This window comes from Lytechinus variegatus, chromosome 7 (assembly GCF_018143015.1).
Source record: "Lytechinus variegatus isolate NC3 chromosome 7, Lvar_3.0, whole genome shotgun sequence".
In the NCBI taxonomy this organism is placed as follows: Eukaryota; Metazoa; Echinodermata; class Echinoidea; order Temnopleuroida; family Toxopneustidae; genus Lytechinus; species Lytechinus variegatus.
The window spans coordinates 26285559-26308295 of NC_054746.1; the positions used below are offsets into that span (position 1 = coordinate 26285559).

At 37.0% G+C, this 22737-nt stretch overlaps 1 protein-coding gene across 1 annotated transcript; it reads right to left on the minus strand.

Moving 5' to 3' along the window:
* Nucleotides 1–1418: 1418 nt before the first annotated feature.
* On the minus strand, nt 1419–22674 carry LOC121418865 (alpha-soluble NSF attachment protein-like). Its single transcript, XM_041613049.1, has 8 exons — nt 22447–22674; nt 10224–10303; nt 9579–9695; nt 9065–9245; nt 8608–8755; nt 7871–7981; nt 7074–7124; nt 1419–6549 (listed from the first exon to the last, which is right to left on the minus strand). Exons 1-8 carry the CDS (start codon nt 22536–22538, stop codon nt 6451–6453), a joined length of 879 nt encoding a protein of 292 aa, XP_041468983.1. The 5' UTR covers nt 22539–22674; the 3' UTR covers nt 1419–6450.
* Between the last annotated feature and the right edge of the window lie 63 nt (nt 22675–22737).

The following is a 22737-nucleotide window of genomic DNA, read 5'->3' on the forward strand; positions in this document are numbered from 1 at the left end:
CAAGGGTCAGTTGGGTTATGGCAAACAAACAATGATATTTTTTCATAATCATGCATGCCCCATATGGGTATGGGCAATACAATGGCTCAATCACTGAACATCTTGTATTGGTGTGATTATGGCAGTAGACTAATGCTTTTACATGCAAGACACAGAATGCCTGGATTATTTCTACATTCCAAAGCTCATTCTGTACAAGTTGTGTTGAACACCTTTGGTTGTTGTTAAGACATGCAAAAGTATAGTGTATTCAGCCGGCTTGCATACAAGTAGGTAACAGTGACCTGTCAATTCCTCCCAGTTCTCAATCATATGTTGACAGGCCATTGATTAATTTGTGAATTTACTCACTTGGATATACTTGAATGTAGAGATGTTTAAAGCATGTAGTTTATTTACCCCTCGTCCCATTGAAGAGTCTCTGGTAAGGTAAAAACTTTAGTGGATGGTTTTTCCAGTGCCTCTAAATAGTTGATTTGAACATATTCACACTAGATGGAGAAATTACTTTCTCTGGTAAAGCATTCCATTTCTATATGATTGAAAAGGCATTTTTCCATCTGCAATTTGCACCAGTTTTTCTTAAATTTCATGCTATGACCTCTGGTTCTACGATGGAACACAAATCTCAAAGAAGCTATTTGGTCCATTTGATATAGTCCTCTTTAAATCTTGTATATTTGGATGAAATTGAGCTCCTTGTCTTGTATAAAAAGATATAGAGTTGGTTGTATTAACTGTTGTGTTACCATCATCAAATCAATGAATTGCCTCACAAGATGATTAAGAAGAGGTTTTGTGTGCTTTGCGCGTCTCCTTACCAGGGGCCCGTTTCATAAAGCTGTTCGTAAGTTACGAATGACTTTATGCACGACTGGTGATCCTTTCTTGTGCTATATGATATATCCCTATGTAGCTGACTTACCCGGTATGTATAAGAACATGTTCCAGTTGTTCGTAAAGTTGTGCATAACTTTAGGAACAGCTTTATTGTTTGCCATTCTGCTGAATAGCTGGTTAAAATATTTACGATGTAATTTTGACATGTGTAGAAGACACATTTTTTCCAGGCCTCTGAAGGTCAATTTACTTTCAACCACATTCTTTTTCAGGTGAAAATAATGACCAATGGTATTTTGTTGAATTAGATGAAAATACAGTCACGTTATCTTTTTTCTCACCTGAATTAAGTTCAGAAGAGACCTAGTAATCACTTTTCATGTTGGTCTGTTAGTCTGTTCCAAAAAGATTTACTTCAACTTGCTCTCATTTCTTTATTTGTGCATCAATTATGTCCATACTTGGTACAGAGAGAGATTCTTAAGTAATACCACATGTGAACCCATGAGAATGATGGGGTCAAAGATCATCTAGGGGGTCAAAAGGTCAAATAATATGAGGTCATGTCCATCCTTTTCCAAGTTTTTGTTCAACTTGCCCTCATTTCTTTATATCTGCATCAATTGTGTGTACTTGGTACAAATAATCATTCAGTAATACCACACAAGTGGTCTCGAGGATGAGAAGGTCATAGGTCATCTTGGACTCAAAAGATCATATTGCATATTTTGTTGATCACGAAATCAGGTGAGACTTGTGGTTCATATATCACCGCTCTTACTATATGAATGTTAAATTGAATGTTAAAATGAAATCAAAAGCATGGCGAAGCAGTAGCACCAAGAATTTGGTGCTACTTATGTGCAAATGTCAGATAAGGTTTGTGTCTGGTACTGTATCATTATTAAAGCTGAAATTATGTATTTTTAAGATTATTTTACATCTGCTTCTTTATATAGATTACACAGTATTGTATGATATATGAATAAATAAACAGATTAAGAAAGCAAATGAATTGACTGCATTCGTTCATGAATTTATTGATGTGATTACAATATGTAAATCATAACATCATAGGTTCCATTCCCAAGCTTACTTTCAATTGTCTTTGTTGATAAATGCCTAAGTAGCACAGTGATGAGAGATTAATGTACATTGATATTTTCTTCCAATTGCACAGTTTTACCCATACACTGATTCATAGAAGACATCTTTATATGAATGAAGAATTAAAACAAAAAAATCAATCAAATTCTGCAGTTTCTCATATATCAGGGACCTGTCTCACTAAACTTAACCATTTCAAGTTAAGGCCACTGCACACCTTACGACTGTTCGCGATCCGATTTTGGAACAAATCGCATTTTGCTCATTTTCTGAAAATGTGAATGGAACATATCATTTTGAGGTTAAAATCAATTGAAAGAATACTAATATAACCATTTTGAAAGATTGCAAGCTTTTATTTTGGAGTAAAGGCCAAATTACTTTCAAATCGTAGCCGATCGTCTGACTGCTATGACGTCATTACGACTAGATGTTCAATTGCTTTTATTCTAAGAAGGATCAGAGCATAGTCACAGATTTGAACATGGGTATTCGTACGATGATTTAGAACATTACACAGTCAGATATTGTATGTCTCAATATCAGCATCAAATTCTTCTACATTTTATTCTGAAATCGGGTCGCAGACCAATTGTAAGGTGTGAGGACGCTTTTAGGCACTTCGTCAGAATCCATCTTTCCCGCAGGAATCAAGCAGCTTTTCAATTATCAATCACAGACTGTAGGAAAGCTGCAATGAAGAGATGCAGAAGAACCTCATAGCAGAATTCCTGCTTAAGGATGTGACAGTAAATTTTTGACAAGTTGCCTTACAAGTTTGTGTTATAAGCTACTGAGATCAAGCCATATGATTGACAATGACAACAATCACTGCAAATGTCACTGACTGGTTTGATCCAGCAAGAGAGGTCCACATTCATGTCTTCTCTTAGTTCGTATATACAGTTATAATTGTACATGTTCTTATAAAATCAACAGGCAACATAATGATATACCATGATACATGCTCAACACTTGCACAATAAAGTACATGTACCTAAATAACACCTGGAATGAATAGATAACTATGTCCTTATACATATAATGTTCTTACTCAGGGAGATATTTGCATGTTGTTATAAATGTCCATTAAATATAAAAAATGCTAAGAATTTATATCGGGCACACAATTTGACACAAAGGAGGATTGCATTCGTGTATACTTCATTCTTGATTTTCTTGTTGCCCAATTTCTGAGGTTAAAAGTGGGTATTATAACAGATCCATATCAGCAACGATGAAAAAAAACACATCAGAATAAATGGGCTAACAGAGCACGAAGTGTATACACCCTCCTTTTTGTAGTCTACCCCATAATTTTCCGAGGCTAATATTTGTAAAGATTTCTTATGTTGTGACAATACTCAGTAACATTTTATGCTAATAAATTAGCCATATACTTCAGTTCCCAAAATAATGCACAGGCAAACTCTTTGACACCACAATGATTTCATGTTATGATTCATGCAATGAAAAAACATAAACAATGATTTCATTATTATATCATTGGTTTGCCTGTGCAAGTCTGACTATGAAAATATATTTGCGCCAACATTTTTAATCTCTGAGCTAATCTAAAAGAATTAAATTGGTCCACTGATGCCTCATATCCCATTGATTTTGTAAACAAAACTGAGCTTTGTGGCACCATCTCTAAATGAGCCTTTTACGATCTTAATACCCTCCAACAATGCAAATCAATTTTGCAATAAAGATCCACATGGGGCCTGTTGCAGAAACCCTTCTGCCAGAAGAAACTTCGGAAAATAAACAAAAACTCATGGCAAACAAAATCATGCTAATGACACTTCTAACATATTGAAAAACTCTGGCAAAATAATTGCTTGCTAGGTTTCTTTTATGCCACAGACCCGTGGCGTGATGTACCAATGACAAACTAACTTGTACAAGAAAAATCCTGTTGAAATTTAGTAATCTCTTGGGATTTACCTCATTTGTCAGTACAGATCAATACTACTTTTTTGTTGCTGCATTTGTCATACAATGGACATGGTAGATATTCAATGATATTTATGATGAGAGATGTAACGATAAGAAAAATTGTGTTACTAAAGGAATTCGAAGTATGAAAGTTTGATTCATTTGACTATTATACTATTTAAATCAGAATCATGCACTTCAATCTTTTCACACTTAAGGAGTTTATAAGTGACAAGAAATGTACTTTGTGTGGTCACAGAGTTCCCTATTAAAGTTTCACTATTCATAAGGATATACTGGATATACAGTTGCAAAATCTATTGATGAGGAATCTTAAGTAATCTCCCACATATATACAGAGCTGTACAAAATATGAAATATTCCAATAACTATTCATAAACAGTTTGGCGATCACTACAATCAGGAAAAAATAAATACCAAAGCACATATTACATCTACATCCAAAGTAAATCGATACATGCAGATTAATTCATAACATATTATGACTGAGGCAACGTTTACAAGAAATAACCCTGAAAAGCATTAATCAGTCAAATTAATGAATACAATTTATATTTTGTCACTCTATATGATATTTAATGCTACCTTTGTATATGAGATAAAGTAAAAGTAAAGGAAAAAAGAATGTCCAGTCAGCTTTTGATTGAAACAAGACAAAAAGAACTAGAATAACCGAATCAAATTGGCACCAGTTGTTAGGGGGGGGAGAGAAAAGAGCGGCATGGAGAAATGAACATGCTGCATGGCCCTTTTAGATGGGTTCTTCTGCATGACCATACTACTGATAGCAAGGAAAATAAAAAAAGAAAACCTAAATGCTCAAGGAAACACAGAGCATATTACTGTTTCCAATTTGCCATACTTTCAATTGTAGCTGCTAGAACAACATTTGAACTTTTAGCAATACTGTATTAATTGTATTGAAAAATACCAGTTATCTATAATATCTATTACAAAGTTCTTTTTCAAAATGCAACATAAAAAAAGAAGCCCAAACTAGGTTGATAATACTGGAATAATAAGCAACATGAACCGGAGTTAAGAAAGCAAGTCGAAATTAAAATTTCATTGCATGGGGTTCATCAACAAGAATGAAGCCTATGTTCCATTACATGCTAAGCTATTTTTATAGAATTGATTATAAATGAAGACGTCAATTTACATGTAATATAAAATACCACGATTATAAACTCTGTCCTTCCATAAGATGGGACATCATAACACATAAAACAACGATATAAATTTATATTTCACTAATCTATTTTTACGATACCATATTAAAGTCATTACAAGAATTCATGTTATCAACTATGTAACTAGAAAAAGGGATTGGCAAGACATTAAAAACTTAATACTTATCTTACCCAATTAAAAGAAATCACTGGATTTACTGAAATGCAGTAGTCCAGTGGTTTCCAACAAGCATGATTAGATAACGTGAAAATGTCTTTATCACAAAACTTCTTCAAAGAATATATGTGAATATGGCAGAACATTTTTGGCCAACATAAATCATAACAGAATTAGATAAGTGATCTAATGGAGATGAACAAATACTTTTATATCTATACTAGTAACTAAAGCTAAAAGGGAAGTGTTAGGCCCATGAAAATCACATCATTCATTTTTTCTGGTAGCGTTTATGGAATTCATCATATCATCATGATTGACAATGACAATAGTAAATATATAAAATATGCATTAACCCAATACACAAAGTAACCAAAATTGTTTGATCACAACAGTGACATCAGCATCACTCAAAATCAGGTCTCACTGCTTAATACTGGTGCACACTTCCTTTACATAATTCCTCTACATAATTTCCACAAATTTCCTCAATGGCCAAACCATACATCTACAGCACAGGTTTTTGGTAAAGTAATATAATAAACACCACTCACGTAACCTATTTCAAAGGACCTCACAAGTCACTGTGCATTATTGAAAATGTTTTCCATTTTTTCTCTTTGCATCCATTGCATTGATCTTATTACTATTTTGCCAGTGGACAATGTCTTTTCGGCCGAGATAAAAATCAAAGGGGGTAGCTCAGGAATATAGGGGGGGGGGGGGGGTCTGGAACAGACTGAAAGAAACAAAATAAACCAAAGCCCCCCCCCCTTATAAATCCTTACAACTACCAGTAAAGGAAATTAAGCAAGTGATTGTTGATGTTCATAAACATAGGAGACGTTTCCCAAAGGGGAAAGTGTGACTTTAAATCATGTTTAATGCCAATCATGCACATTTCATTGATGAATACTCAGTAGCATGCATCCTGTGAGCACAATCAGACCAACACAGTAATATCACAAGCAGCTGAGAAATTAAGTGAAATTTAAAGTCACACTTCATTCTTTGTTAACACCCCTCCTGGCATAATTTGTCATTGATATATATATATATAGATATTTAATATGCACATACATACACATAAAAGAGAACAGAATGAGACTGACTGCAGCAAACAAACTCAATTGTACATGCAAGGATATATGAAGTGTTATTTGCCTCAGATGATGGATTTGTGAGGTGAGCTCACCGAAGATCTGGATCGCTACTGATGCTCTTCTTAATTCTCAATAAAATGGTTGTCAACCACTGATCCAAGCGAGTGATTGAATCAAACTCCTTAACCTGCCAGGTAAATTGTGAAAATAAGAAACGTACAGACATGGGTCATTGTTGGGTAAATGAAATGTCAACTAAAATACTACAAACTGAAACACAATACTATATATATTGAATTTTTCTTGTTTTAAATCATATCAATATTTTAGACAAATCATGAACAGATCCTCTTACAAGGATTCAATGATTTAAATATTTGTTGGAAAAAACCCAACACAAAACAATCCAGTTGAATAAATCAATACTTGATTGATTGATTGATTAAAGATGATGAAACTTATAATTTAAAATATAAGCAAATTTTATTTCCACTTTAAATGTAAGAACTGACCTCACAATCAGTCTTGGATTGGTAAAACAGGCATATCATAAATGTGAAAGAAAGCATTTATCTATTGTGCTTTTAAGTAATGAAAACTTATATATTTTTAAATTTACACTAATTCATCAAAGTATTCTAGATTATATTAATCTATCAAACTTTTGAAATAGAAGAGGGAAACAGAAGAAAAGATTCAGTGACTACTTACGGCTTCAGTGTATGCATCTTCATTCTGGTCTTCTATAGCAGCAACTAATTTCTATGGAATGACAAAGGTAAAAATGTAGTGCAAAATCACCATATCATGTTACATGTATTCAAATTTGCTTAACAATCCAAAGATATTAACTTAAATAAGATACTTCCAAAACAATTTCAGTTACTCCAATAAGCCAGTTAATTCATATACGCAATCTCTGTATGGTTAGATGGAGTTCCCAATTACCAGAAATTTTCTATACTAAGTTTGCCAAACACGCCAATCCAACACTTGTGTATCAAATGTAAATGCTTGATTTATGCAGGAAAGAATATGTGATCATTATCCACCTATTCACAAATTAATATTCTGTAGTCCCATGTAGATAAAGATGCAGTATATCAATTTACGATTGAAAGAAAGATAAAGAATTTGATTATTTAGTGAGGCATTCTACTACTGTCTCTGAAAACAAAATTTTATACTTCCATCGTGAGTTCATTAACGCTAATATATTTTGTACAACTGGGAATATAGTAATGAATTCAATCTTCAGCAATAATAACCATAATAAGAATGGGGGGGGCTGATTCACAAAAGTTGTGCCTATAGTTTTGCTATGCTATGTAGGCAATACAAAAATTGATTTTAATTATCAGTGTAAACTTAAAGTAAGCAAAATGGTAAAACAAAACCAACAAATTTTACAAATATATATGTAAGTAGATATTGTTGCAATGAAGTTTCTTTCCTACAACATTGACAGTAGGCAAGAACACAAAGTATAAAAATTCAATATAACTTACCTGTAAAAGTTTATATTCCCTGCTATCTGCAAATGCAGAGAAGGTTTCTGGATACTTCTGTAATGCAATCTGTGCATTCTGAAGATCTATGCACAGGTGACATAGTGCGGCCTGGAACAGAAGAAATAATGAATGTGATATTACACAGAGTATCTAAATAATCATGAGGTGTTGTTAATCAGTGGTAGAACGTTTCTACTCTTGGTCAAAATTATATTCAGCTTCATATCTTCTAGAAGACAATAGAGACCTTTAGATTTCACAAATAAACTTAGCCCATGATGCAAAATTTCTTTTCCTCAATGTTGTGCTGTTTTTATTCAAGAGCAGTAAGTAAAGCTGATTTCCCCAAATTAAAAGAAATCTGCATCATGGCAGAAAATCTAAAGCTCCTAATGCACGTCCATTTAAAGCAAAATTCTACTAATGACCATTATGCAGTTATAACAAGTACAAGATATTTCAATATATAATGAAATCTGTGATCTTTTACACACTGATACCCCCAAATATCATATTAAACTCTTATGTATACTTGGACCAAGTTCAAATCTGTCAAATGGTTCTTTAGTTATTGCGAAAACCTAAAATCATATTGCCTCCAGCAACAACGTATAGGAGGTGGAGGGATGAAAATAGCTATGAGAGCTAAATTACTGCTTTTCTTCCATGTTCTTCTCTCAAGAAGGCCTAAGTAGGAGATACGTATATGTGGACAAATGATTTTAAGTACTTACCTTAAAGTAATGGTCTTTTGCACTGTATTTGAGAAGGGAGTTCTCCACTGCTGATGAGGCTACATCCTCGTATATCTGGCATGCCTTAGCATAATTCATTTGCTGTGCTGAATACATGGCTACCTTCAACAGGCATTTATTTGCAGAGCTTTTAAAACAAAAAAAGGGGGAAAATACAAAAGAATCTTTGTTAGTTTTGATAATAAAAACGTCTAGCAGGAGCAGGAAAAAAGATCTGCAAAACAGTGACATAAAAAATTACAAAAATAAAATTGGGAGGAAATTTGTTTAAGCTTAATCCTAAAGTGATGTAAGTTTCTTGTTTTTGACACCTTTAAAACTCATTTAATCCTGAATGATAGCAAAATGCAGATAAAACAAGACAAGAAAAAAATAAATTATTCACTAAAACCTAAAATAAATCTAACTTGTCAATATGATTGGTGATTTTTCTAACCTGGTGGAGTCTTCGCCTCTGTAGAGGTCAGCAGCTTTCTCATAATTCTCTATAGCTTTATCCAGTTCAATCAGTTCATTCTCGTAGATCTCTGCTATGCTGATATAATGCTTGGCAGCCATTGTAAACTTGCCTTTATCGGTGTAAATTTCTATTGCCTCTTGCAGACAAGATATAGCCTCTGAAAACATAGAACAAGAAATAGAAAATCATGAAAGACCTTCAATAATTTGTTTTTTTCTAAATGAAAATGAATACCGGTATTCCATTATCGTTCTTCTTTTTCTCCTCTTTCGCCTTCTTCCTCTTCTTCTGTTCTGTCTCCTTCCTTCCTTCATTTCTACTTCTACTTCATCTTCTTTTCTTTCCCTCCTCCCCTTCCTTCATCTACTTCCTCTAATCATCAGTACTATCCCTACCATTGGGTAATACCCTGATGAACACCATTATCATTGGTAAAATACTGTAGCCACATACTATCAATATGATGTTCATTATCACATGTATTTCTTACTTTCATGATCCACTTTCTTGTAGCAGTTGCCTGCGTCTACATAGTTTGTAGCTGCTTCATGTTTACTTTCCAGCGTCATAGAGATGGAAGCTGCTCGACAGAATGCATTGCCGGCCTCTGGAATAAAAACAATGAAATACATCATTTTGAATGGGAAAGACATAAACTTGTGGTACATGTAATATGAAATTTATATTAACAGAGCAACTGAAAAGAATCTGATTTTTCAAATATCTTTAATTTTCAAGGCAATTTAATCCTTAAAAAGACGGGGGGGGGGGGGGGGGGGGGGGTGGGGGAGTGACTTGTTCTTTCAAGTCTCACGCAACTTTTGACAGACCCAAATTGCTCAAAAACGTGCTGTTTCTAACCCTAAGTACATTATTTATAATACTTTTACTGATTAAAATCAGGTAATTTCAAGTTGTTTATGACTGAAAAACAGTCACAGACCATTTGCCCCCCCAAAAAACCCCCCAAAACAATATAACCTAATTTTAATCTTAATATGGTTAATTTTGAATAAATTCACATGATAACCATCAGCAGCAATACCCCCATCATCATCAATCATCAGTTTACATAGTATTATGCATTCATGAAAAAAAATATCTTCATGAGAACTACATGTATACAAGAACTGACCTTGCCATTTCTTTGCCATCTTGAACATGTTAGCGGCCCTCTGATACAGTTCGCATGCATCCTCTTGCTTCTGTACTCCTCTGAAATGATTTTTTTAAAAATAAAATAAAAATAAACCATGGTAAATAAAGCCCAGACTTAATGCATGTACAGCATGTGCAGTGTAGGCACATGTACGTTTATGCACAAATGTATTAAAATCATCAAAAAATAAAAGAAAAAAGAAGGCAGACACACTATAAAGGAGAAATAATTTCAATTGTTCATGAGGTATAAACTTGTACAGGTAGTTATTTTTGGTTTTTTTTCAACAAAGAAGAGGTGATCGTTAGTGTTGTCAGGGGGTACATGTCATCATGTACTCCAAACTTTAAGGGTTCTTTAAGGATTACTTGTACATACATGTACAGATCGATAGAGACATTACGTATCTAAGGCTAATCAGAGGCTCATACATTTTTCCATTACTCCAATGTTACTTCCATATTTACCTTAGGTTATTGCCATGTACAGCTTTGGTTGTATTTCAATTTTCTCAAGATTCTAAAATGGTGTACATGTAGTAAGGTGTGCAATATATGATAGTGAAATATGGACTTTGACCTCTGAAATTAGAAAACATTTCCTGTAGAAAGTAAAATAAAGAATTAAGAAGATCTCTTGGACTGACAATGTTTACGGTGAGGAAGTTCTAAGAAAAGCCCAAGTGTGACAGAAGAGGATGTGGTCTGTTGATAAGGCAAGTGAAATTCAAAACTCATAGTTCAAGCAACTTGAAGAAGGCCTAATAACCTTGCTCTATCAGACAAGTAAAAATGAAGGAAAGCAGAGTGAGAAAATATCAAATACACTTTGGATAGATATTCTGGTTAGGTTATTAGAAGACAGAAGTATTAAACAAGTGGAAGTGGAATGCCTCTAGCCGTCTCACCTGCATCACGCGATTCAACATAGCAGCAGTGCTGACTTTGAAAACTACTACAACTTGCACAAGATGTTCAGTGAATAACCAGTGAATAACCAGTGATACTTGGTTACTCTAATTTCCACATTTTATGAACTAGACCAATACACTTACAGAGATAGGATGGTAATTCAACAAATACCCCCAATGTGGCCAAAATTCATTGACCTCACATGACCTTTGACCTTGAACATGTGACCTGAAACTTGCACAGGATATTCAGTGATACTTGATTACTCTTATGTCCAAGTTTCAAAAGTCAGATCAATAAACTTGCAAAGTTATGATGGTAATTCAACAGATACCCCCATTATGGCCAAAGTTCATTGACCTTTGACCTTGGTCATGTGACCTAAAATGCGCACAAGATGTTCAATAAAAATTGAACATTAGTTTGTAATTTCCATCCCATTGATTTTAGAATGCAATGTACAAATAAGCTAAAGTAAAAACATTGGTGAATAAGTCGTTCTACCCCTACCAAATTCAGGTTAGACCATCTAAACTCTGCATGTCCTGCCAGTGGGTACATGTACATGGTCAGAATAGTTAAAGGGGAATAAAAGCTTTGAAACAAGTGGACTTGTGTGGAAAGATAAAAATCAAAGAATAAGATCAGCAAAAGTTCGAGAAAAATCAGACATATAATGAGAAAGTTATGAGCATTTGAATATTACGATCACAAATGCTATGGAGATCCTCCCTTTGGCAATGCGACAAAGATATGTGATGTCAGCATGTGAATAACGTTCCCTGTGATGGTATAAAATACCCCTAAAATGTTTTTTTTTTTGCTCTTTCTTATAGTATACAAACTTTTTATCCATAATATATTCTTTAAAAATCTGTATTACATGCCCTCCTATAGTCTTAGAGAAAGAATACATGACCTACCGACAGATACATGTATGATAAAGAAGCAGTTTAAGTGAAATATTTAGAAAAGTAATAGAAAAGTTGTTCACATGAGACATCACATGAACCAGCCTAATGTACTTTGTTTTCATTATGTTACAAATGAAGGTGCACAGCCAATATTGGAAATTCTTTCTTATTCAGGAGATTATCTCCAGTATCAGAGATTTTTGCAGATGATTTTTTAGAATTCCTCATAAAGATTATTTCTCTTCACTTTAGAATTCACTGTCTACTTTTGCTTTCCTAACATTTCCTTGTTATCATCCACATAGGCATCCACATATAAACAAATGGGCTTTTAACCCGAGCATGACTGTTTTTTTTTTTTTTTGGGGGGGGGGTAAAGAATATTAACTGTTTTTATTGGTGTTGTTTCTTTTATCCAGATTTAGGAAAGCTAGTCTCCCATATATACCAGAGATCATCTCCCATACAAGAGACTCTCAAATATTGACCATGCACAGTGCATCTACTACATGTAATTACTTAATATTAAATGCAGTTATTTAAAGATTGAAAATACAATTGTTCTCCGTGTCTGCACATGCACATCCAATACGATTCAAGGATTTTGATAAGAAATTCTGCATGTTGAGGCCACAAGTCTGAAGTAGATCTAGATCTCTAGGACTAATTAAGCATTTAACAAGACTAATCTAGAATTCTATATAAATTGATTTTATCATTTTGTCTCTTGATTTAATCCAAGTGAATGTCTAAGAAAGTCTAAGCAGGTACTCCAGTTCTTGGAAGGATATATTGTACCTGTTTTAAGTTGTTTTGTTCACCTTTCACAGCACAAAGTTTCACCTTCACCTGTACCCCTAGAGTAATGCCAGTTTTACACCTACATGTACTGTTGCTTGTAAAACACTTATTTATTTCAAGGTAAAAAAATGAGCTCAAGTTAACTAGTGTTTCGTTTCCTGTACAAAAAAAAATGAGCACAGCAACTCTCAATTCCCTCAAATATGTTTGTTTAATGAGACATGGATTGATGTGCACATAAGAACAAGGAGGCAAGAACATAGAAAGGGAACTGAGAGAAGGGGAGAATGTATTACTGACCGGCCTTGTATACCGGGCGCGTGCCTTATACGCATCACAAAATTATTTCACATGCTCAAAACTTTGCAAAATCATTCCAAAGGGAACTTGAATTGACAGAAAAAAAGTCAAAACACATTTTCAAAGACTTTATATTCATAAACTAATAAAATATTGTAAAAATAGCTGATCAGTGATTTTGTTTTCTCAAATTTTCCCATAGAAAACACTCATTTCAGTAATACGATACCATTTTCACCATATTTCACATGCGAATAGGGGTTCGATCGGAAGCTGATATCATAAAAAAAGATTAACGATTTTGGCAAAATTTTTACATAGGTCTAGATCAATTAGATCTAGGCAGTGTAGCACAGTTGACGAGTCGAGCCAGTGTAGCTCAGTCAGTTAAGGTGTATGTTTCGGATAATATCATAGATCTCAACGTGACGGGTTTGAGTCCCACTCATGCCGAAACGCGTCTAACCCCCTCAAAAAAGTCTGATGCTATAGCGTTCTGTGTTAGCGTGCCTCACCACTGTATTCAGTGCAGTTGTGAATACAGTTGGAAAACACTCCGTCCATCGGAAAGGACGCAAATGTTGGTCCCGTGTATAGGAGAGGTACAAGATGCATGTTAAAACCAATACACTATTCATCAAAGAGTAGGGTGTTCACATTGGGTATTGCACCTGCCGGTCACGGCAAAATCAAGGTCAAGTACCCGATGCGTTTATGCCGAGGAGAGCCCTGCATCGTACTGTACGTAGGAAGGGGGGTTGAGTGTTCGGACACGTAACAAAAATGAAGCCTTCTTTTTTGTCTTTGGATTAAACAACAAGTGGAATGCCTCAGGCGGTCTCACCTTCATCACACGATTCAATATAGAAGCAGTGCTGACTTTGAATACTACTATAACTCACACAAGATGTTTAGTGATACTTGGTTTGGTTACACTTTATGTCCATGTTTTATGAACTAGACCAATACACTTACAGAGATATAATTCAACAAATATCCCCAACATGGCCAAAGTTAATTGACCCTAAATGACTTTTGACCTTAATCATGTGACCTGAAACTTGCACAGGATGTTCAGTGATACTTGATTACTATTGTGTCTAAGTTTCGTGAATCAGATCCACAAACTTTCAAAGTTATGATGGTTATTCAACAGATACCCCCAATTCGGCCAAAGTTCATTGACCCTAAATGAACTTTGACCTTGGTCATGTGACTTGAAACTCATGCAGGATGTTTAGTGATACTTGATTGACCTTATGTTTAAGTTTCATTAACTAGGTCCATATATTTTCTAAGTTATGATAACATTTCAAAAACTTAACCTTAGGTTAAGATTTTGATGTTGATTCCCCAAACATGGTCAAGTTCATTGACCCTAAATGCCGTTCCGGTCGCATTGATCTGCTGCGATTTTGGTGAAAAGCGGCCGCCGAGCGCTGTCGGACCATCGTCTCTGTGCGAGCGCACCCGGCGGAGGCCGCGCTAGCTGCATCATGCACGCTTGCCTGTTCCATAGGGGTGCGATCTGTTCAAGGACCCCCGTTGTCACAAAATTGTAGTTCCAAAGCCCGTTCCGAGGACCCTCCTTTTTAAAATAAGCCCGCTCCGGGGCCCCCGTTTTTTTCGCCCACGGCACACCCCTACCACTTTTTGGTCGAGTGCCCCCCCCCCCCCCCCCCCCGGATGTTCGCCCAGTCTTTCAAAATTAAGGTCTCACACGTACTTGAATGACAGTTGACTAAAAATAGCCAGAACTTGAAGCCCTGATTACATGTAATGTAGGGCCAAAAAATATTAAGCGAAGAGTTCCATATGCACCCGTTAGGGGCATAATTGTACTTGATGCCCCCAGGGGACATCAACGTTTTACCTTGATTCGCGTGGATCCTCGACCCGACCTTGTTTACCATCGGCGAGTTGATATCCATCCGCGCGTGATTCGGTTGATCGCGCAACAAATAAAGTAATTGGGGGCATCAAGTGCAAGTAATATAAGAGAGACGAGCTACAGCTCTCAAGGTTACATTAGCTTTCAAGGTTAATTTTGCCAACAAGGTTAAATTTGGTTACAAGGTTAATTTTCTTGAAACTTTTGGGGGCATCAAGTACAAGTAATATAAGAGAGTTTATTCTCTAGCTATCAAGGTTAATTTAGCCAACAAGGTTAATTCGTTTCGACGTTGTTATGAAGGCTTGCGCGGCTAGAAAATAGAAAAAGAGGGGAAAATGGGGTTAGTGGAATGTAAACTTCTGAATAAACGTGCTGAATAACTGGAAAATTTGGGGGCATCAAGTGCAAGTAATATAAGAGAGACGAGCTATAGCTCTCAAGGTTACATTAGCTATCAAGGTTAATTTTGCCAACAAGGTTAATTTTGGTTACAAGGTTAATTTTGTTGTTTTGGGGGGCATCAAGTACAAGTAATATAAGAGAGACGAGCTATAGCTCTCAAGGTTACATTAGCTATCAAGGTTAATTTTGCCAACAAGGTTTATTTTGGCTGCAAGGTTAATTTTGTTGAAATTTATGGGGGCATCAAGTACAAGTAATATAAGAGAGTTTATTCTCTAGCTATCAAGGTTAATTTAGCCAACAAGGTTAATTTGTTTCGACGATGTTATGATGGCTTGCGCGGCTAGAAAATAGAAAAAGAGGGGAAAATGGGGTTAGTGGAATGTAAACTTCTGAATAAACGTGCTGAATAACTGGAAAATTTGGGGGCATCAAGTACAAGTAATATAAGAGAGACGAGCTATAGCTCTCAAGGTTACATTAGCTATCAAGGTTAATTTTGCCAACAAGGTTAATTTTGGCTGCAAGGTTAATTTTGCTGAAATTTTTGGGGGCATCAAGTAATATAAGAGAGTTTATTTTCTAGCTATCAAGGTTAATTTAGCCAACAAGGTTAATATGATTCGACGATGTAATGAAGGCTTGTGCGGCTAGAAAATAGAAAAAGAGGGGAAAATGGGGTTAGTGGAATGTGAACTTCTGAATAAACTTGCTAAATAACTGGAAAATTTGGGGGCATCAAGTACAAGTAATAATAGAGAGTTTATTCTCTAGCTATCAAGGTTAATTCTGTCAACATCACGACTAGGATTACTTGCCGGATCACCGCTTTCATCAATTTTGGGGGCATCAAGTGCAAGTAATATAAGAGGATAGATGAGGAGGCAAGGATGCGCGCTCATCTAGATGCACCTGTTTGCGCATTTGCGCTAGTGCAAACCGGAACTACTTTCTATTATTTTTTTTAAGCGAGAAAAAGAAATGTTTACATTTCGGAATCGAAGAATCATCGAGAAATCAAGGAGTACCACGAGGTAAAAACGTTGATGTCCCCCCGGGGGGGCCACTTCCATTCACGAGTGGATACCATGCGCGACCATGGGGTCTCGAAAAGCACCCTAAACACGTAATTTCCATTTTCTGAAAATGCACCCCTTAACAAGTATTGGCGTGTGACACCCGACCCTTAACAAGTATTGGAAACAAAACGATACTCTTGGCAAATATTCCCTGAAATGAACCCCTAAACAAGTACAGGAATGTTTTATTGTTACGGGTCCTTCGGTCGTCGGCTTTACCTTATTTGGTTTAGTACGACCCCACCTTCTACACCTCGCTCAAATCGGACTCTAACACAAAGTTTTGGGGCAAAAAGGACATCCTTTATAAAACATTTTTATTTTGTTTTATCATCCCCGCATATTCGACCCTAAACACGTAATTTTCCTAGCGAAATAGATACCCTTTTTTCATTATTTTTGTGTTTTTGACACCCTTATTGTGGTATAGCGCCACCTTGTGAAGTGTGCTAATAAATGTTGAAGTTAAAATGGTACTTCGTTGATCAGTCTCCGTTGTTAACTTGTCGTGTGCCTTGGGAATGATGTGGGGACAAACACCACAAATGGCGACGAGGATCGGGATTTTCGTACCCTATCAGGATCCAAAGTGTGAGAAGCTCCCAGGCAGGTAAATCGGAGAAATATGACTGTGAATGTGGGTGTCGTCTTGCTGTAAAAGTGCTCGTGTGGCGTGGAACTTAGTTAGTCCCATGCACAATTATCGGTGTTACTGCTCGTGAGAAGAAGCGTACATTGACTGTGAAAATGGCGTCGGCTCCAGCGGGTAAAGCAGAGAGTTTTAACCCAGATGTGGAACCTTATGAGGTTTATAGGGAGCGTATTGATCAATATTTCATAGCAAATGACATTAACAATGAAAGGAAGAAGGTTGCTGTCTTGCTATCGGTCATGGGTGCCAAGGAATATGGGTTACTCAAAAGTCTTGTAGCGCCAAGGAGAGTTCCAGAACTTTCACTTGATGAGATTGATGCAGTATTGAAAGAGCACTACAACCCCACACCCCCTGTTATGCTTGAGAGATACAGATTCTACAAAAGAAACCAGGGACATGATGAGACGATTGCAGTGTATCTGGCTGAGCTGAAAAAGATGGCTGAGACGTGTGATTTCAGAGTGTTTCGCAGTGAGGCGTTGAGAGACAGATTCGTTTGTGGTTTAGCAGACCGGAACATTCAGAAGCGTCTACTGTCGGAAGATAACTTGACCATCGACAAGGCTGTCAAATTGGCTCTTAGTATAGAGGCAGCTAGTAAGAACGCTGAAGTGTTACAGCCAGGTGATTCGAAAAGTAGATCCAGCTACGTGAACTATGGGAAGTCTACCAATGATTGCTACTGTTGTGGAAGAAAAGGACATGTAAAGAAACAGTGCAGGTACAAAGACTACACTTGTGAAATTTGTCATCGTAAAGGACACTTGAAACAAGTCTGTAAGGATAAGAGTAGTAGTCTTAAGTCAAAGTCAGGTAGAGAGAAAGAGCAAAAGAAAGAAAAGTCTCACAAACCAAAGTATAAGAGTAGAAGAAAGTCAAGAGTAGGGGTAAGCCATGTAGAGGGTGATCAGGTAGAAACAAGTAGTGTTGGAAGTTCAGAGTCAAACACAAGTGATGACGAAGATGTATATCACATTAGAGTCCATAAGGTAAATAGAAGTGTTCAACCTATCATGGTCAATGTTGAAATAGAAGGTACAAAAATACCGATGGAAGTTGATACAGGCTGTGGTGTTTCTATCATAAGTCAAGCTGTGTTTGAAAAGCATTTCAAGCAGAAAGTACAGGTACAGAAGTGTGGAGTAAAACTCAAGACATTTACAGAAGAGAAAATACCTGTATTGGGTAAATGTGTGGTAGATGTCAACTATCATGGTCAAAGAAAGAGATTACCATTAATTGTTGTGAAGAATAATGGTCCAACTTTACTGGGTAGAGATTGGTTGTGGACAATTCGTCTGCAGTGGAAAGAAATATTTTCTGTCCACCATGCGTCACAGTGTAGTTCACCACAAGACAGAATAGAGAAGATAGTAGCTAACAGTGATGTCTTTGACAATAATGTTGGGAGAGTTAAAGGGGTTCAAGCCAAATTGAAAGTGAGAAATGATGTAGAGCCAAAGTTCTTTAAACCCAGGCCTATTCCTTTTGCACTCAAAGACAAAGTAGCTGAGGAAATTGATAGGTTAGTGAAAGAAGGGATACTAGAACCAGTGGAGTTTTCAGATTGGGCTGCTCCTGTTGTACCGGTCCAAAAGCCGGATGGTAGAATTAGGCTTTGTGGTGATTACAAAGTTACCATTAATCCACAGTTAGAAGTGAAAGAATACCCTATGCCTAGACCCGAAGAGCTTTTTGCTAGCCTTCAAGGTGGGAAGAAGTTTACAAAGCTTGATTTGAAGAATGCTTATCAACAAGTTGACTTAGAGGAAAAATCAAGACAATATGTTACAATTAACACACATCTAGGATTATTTAGGTATACAAGGTTACCGTTTGGAGTGAGTTCGGCCCCGGCCATATTCCAGGAATGCATGGATAAGATACTACATGGTCTGCAAGGAGTTGGTTGCTACCTGGATGATATCATAGTCACAGGGTCGAATGACCAGGAACATGCCTCCAACCTGGAAAGGGTTTTAAAGAGGCTTAGCCAGTTTGGACTAAGGCTGAAGCAGTCCAAGTGTGTATTTCTTCAGAAGTCGGTGGAGTACCTAGGGCACGTTGTAGATGCAGAGGGGTTACACCCGTCCCCGTCCCGTGTTGAAGCCATTGCATCAGCATGCCCGCCTAGAGATGTCTCTGAAGTACAGTCCTTCATAGGGATTGTCAATTATTATCGAAAGTTCATTCCAAATTTGGCATCTATTTTGGAACCTATAGATGAGCTGAAGAAGAGTAAGCAGATGTTTGTCTGGACAGACAAATGCCAAGAAGCCTTTGACTTGGTTAAGAAGATCCTAAGCTCTAATCAAGTATTGTGTTACTTCGATCCAAGCAAAGAGGTAACTCTCGCAGTGGATGCGTCACCCTACGGGATAGGAGCTGTTATCTCCCATGTGACGGAAGGAGCTGAGGCACCCATTGCCTATGCATCCAGAAAGTTGACTAAGGCCGAGACAAATTATTCTCAACTAGAAAAGGAAGCACTTGCCATTGTCTACGGTGTGAGATTTTTCCATCAGTATCTTTGTGGTAGGAAGTTTACACTTCTGACCGACCACAAACCATTGACCTTTCTCTTGGGACCAAAGAAAGGGATTCCTGTGCTTGCAGCATCACGGTTGCAACGTTGGGCTATTTTGCTCTCAGGATACGTGTACGAAATTAAATATCGTACTTCTAAGCAGAATGCCAATGCTGATTTTCTGTCACGTCTTCCCAGTTCTGGAAAGATTGAGAGCCAGCAGGATGAGTTTGTCGTCAAGTGGACTGAAGAGGCTACTAAGACGAATGAGGCAAAGTTGAAGTCCTTGCCGATTACAGCCGAGAAGATACGACAGGCCTCGGAGAAGGATAAGACCTTGTCAAGAGTTCGGATATTTGTCCTGAATGGATGGCCACGTCGAGACGAGCTATCACCAGATTTCGATGCGTGGCTAAGGAAGAAAGATGAGATGACGGTGGAATCAGGTTGTTTGTTGTGGGGAACAAGGGTTATTATCCCAGAATGTCTGCAGCAATACATCTTAGAAGAACTCCACCGAGGTCATCAAGGAATGGTGAAGATGAAGAGTCTTGCTCGGATGCATGTGTATTGGCCAGGTCTTGATCAGGATATTGAACGATTGGTACAATCTTGTGCACCATGCCAAGCCATGCAGACTTTACCATCTGCAGCTCCGGTGAATCCTTGGGCATGGCCCTCACAGCCATGGCACAGAGTACATGTTGACTTTGCTGGACCATTTTTGGATCAGATGTTCTTGTTAGCTGTCGATGCTCACAGTAAATGGCCAGAGGTCATTCCCATGAAATCTACAACAGCTTCAAATACCATTAGAGTTCTGAGAAGTCTATTTTCACGACATGGTCTTCCCATGGAAGTGGTATCGGATAACGGACCCCAGTTCGTTGCAGAGGAGTTTTCTATCTTCTTGAAGAAGAATGGAATCCAGCACATCAAGTCTGCCGTGAAGCACCCAGCTTCTAATGGGGAAGTGGAACGTTTTGTTCAAACCTTCAAGAAGGCCATGAAGAAAGCAAGATCAGATGAAGGTGATGTGCGTCTGAAGTTGGATAGGTTTTTGTTGTCATACAGAACCACTCCTCATGTGGTTACTCAAGAAACACCAGCCAAGATGCTTATGGGGAGAGAGTTGAGGACACGCCTGAGTCAAGTGAGACCAGATTTAGGCTTGAAGCTACAACAGAAGAGAGCTCCCAAGAAAGATAGAGTGAGGATGTTTGAGGTTGGAGAACAAGTAAGGGTTCTTGATTTTCGGATCAATGCTGATAGGTGGTCTGAAGGTGTGGTGACCAAAGTCCTTGGTCCAGTGACTTATCAGGTTGCGGTTGATAGTTTTCTGTGGAAAAGGCATGTTGATCAGATCAGAAAGATGGTACAGCATGTAGATTCCAGGTTGAGGTTGGAGCCATTCAAACCAACGGTACCAAACACAGATATGCACAGAGATCATATCACAATCACAGACACCTCAACAGACAAAGACTTGCCAAACACACCAAGTACATCACAGAAACATACATCTCAATCACCTCAGAAAATCACTCCAACTCAACAGAACAGTCAGACAGAGCACCAGCCAAACAAAGAACAAATCTTGCGTCGTTCAAAACGTCAAATCACAAAACCAGATCGGTTAAATTTGTAACTTTAAGTGTATATATATATATATACATTTGTGTCAGGCAAAATCTGTGACATTTTAATGTGTTTAGTTAACCTTTGATATGTTTCATGTTATATTGGAAGTACAGTAAATATGAAGCTTTGATGGCACATTCTAGCTTATTGATTAATAGTGGATGACAAGTACTTGTACACTAATGAATGATAAGAATAAGTTTTCTACAATTCTTGTTTTTCTTTGAGTAACAGATGACTGCTATTCTCAAACTCTGTATAAAAAAAATAATAATAATATCTCAAATCAAGATTTTTATATCTAAACTCACTAGTGACTATTAATAGTTTGTATTTAAAATGTTTGCAATTATCAAAGATATAAGCTGTCAACAATTCTGAAACTTAATACTGAAGTCAAATAGACAGAATGTTTCCGTACAATATCCATCTTTTCAAATTTAAACCAACAGACTTTACATGTAGTTCAGTTGCAGTTTATTTGCTCTAATGCCAGGATGTATTTTTCTGGAATGTCATTTTTTTTTTCATTATAAGATATTGTTGTATGTAAATAACCTTGCGATGTCCATAAGTTCTGGACTTGTCAGGATTGAAACTGTTTGTACAAAAAAAAAAAAAACAAACAAACATGCACTTATATGCAGAATGCATGGATATGTATTTTTTTTCATTCAAGAGGAAGGAGAGGAGATGTGGTATAGCGCCACCTTGTGAAGTGTGCTAATAAATGTTGAAGTTAAAATGGTACTTCGTTAATCAGTCTCCGTTGTTAACTTGTCGTGTGCCTTGGGAATGATGTGGGGACAAACACCACACTTATCACGTTACGTACGTAACGTGCCCTATCGTGAAAAAGACATCCTTTTTACGTGTTTTTTTGGTCGCGCATGGTATCCACTCGCCAATGTAAGTGGCCCCCCCGGGGATGTCCCCTGGGGGCATCAAGTACAATTATGCCCCGTTAGGCTCACTAAAATTGAAAACTAACTGTGTCCACTATCAGTAACGTTAATAAGATTGACTTTGCTAAATCAAATCAGACTCATGAATCAGAGACAGAGATTCAACTCACCCAAACATGGAACCAAAAAATCCCTGTGATGACTTCAGCTTCTTTTCAGCATCAATCATACACTGATTTGCTTTGGCTTCGTGATCCGCCATTCCTGCAGCGATTTTGTATTGTTAATGTTGACGACTCACGACCAGAATTTAAGGAAATTTTGAAGTTAAACTATCTGTCAATGACGATAATGATTTGAAGATCGGTCTTAATGATGATATCATTCAATCATTCAGTGTTGTGTCATCTACACAGTACAGCGCGCGCCTACCGGTCGCGGCCGCGCCCGGATGCGGAAGC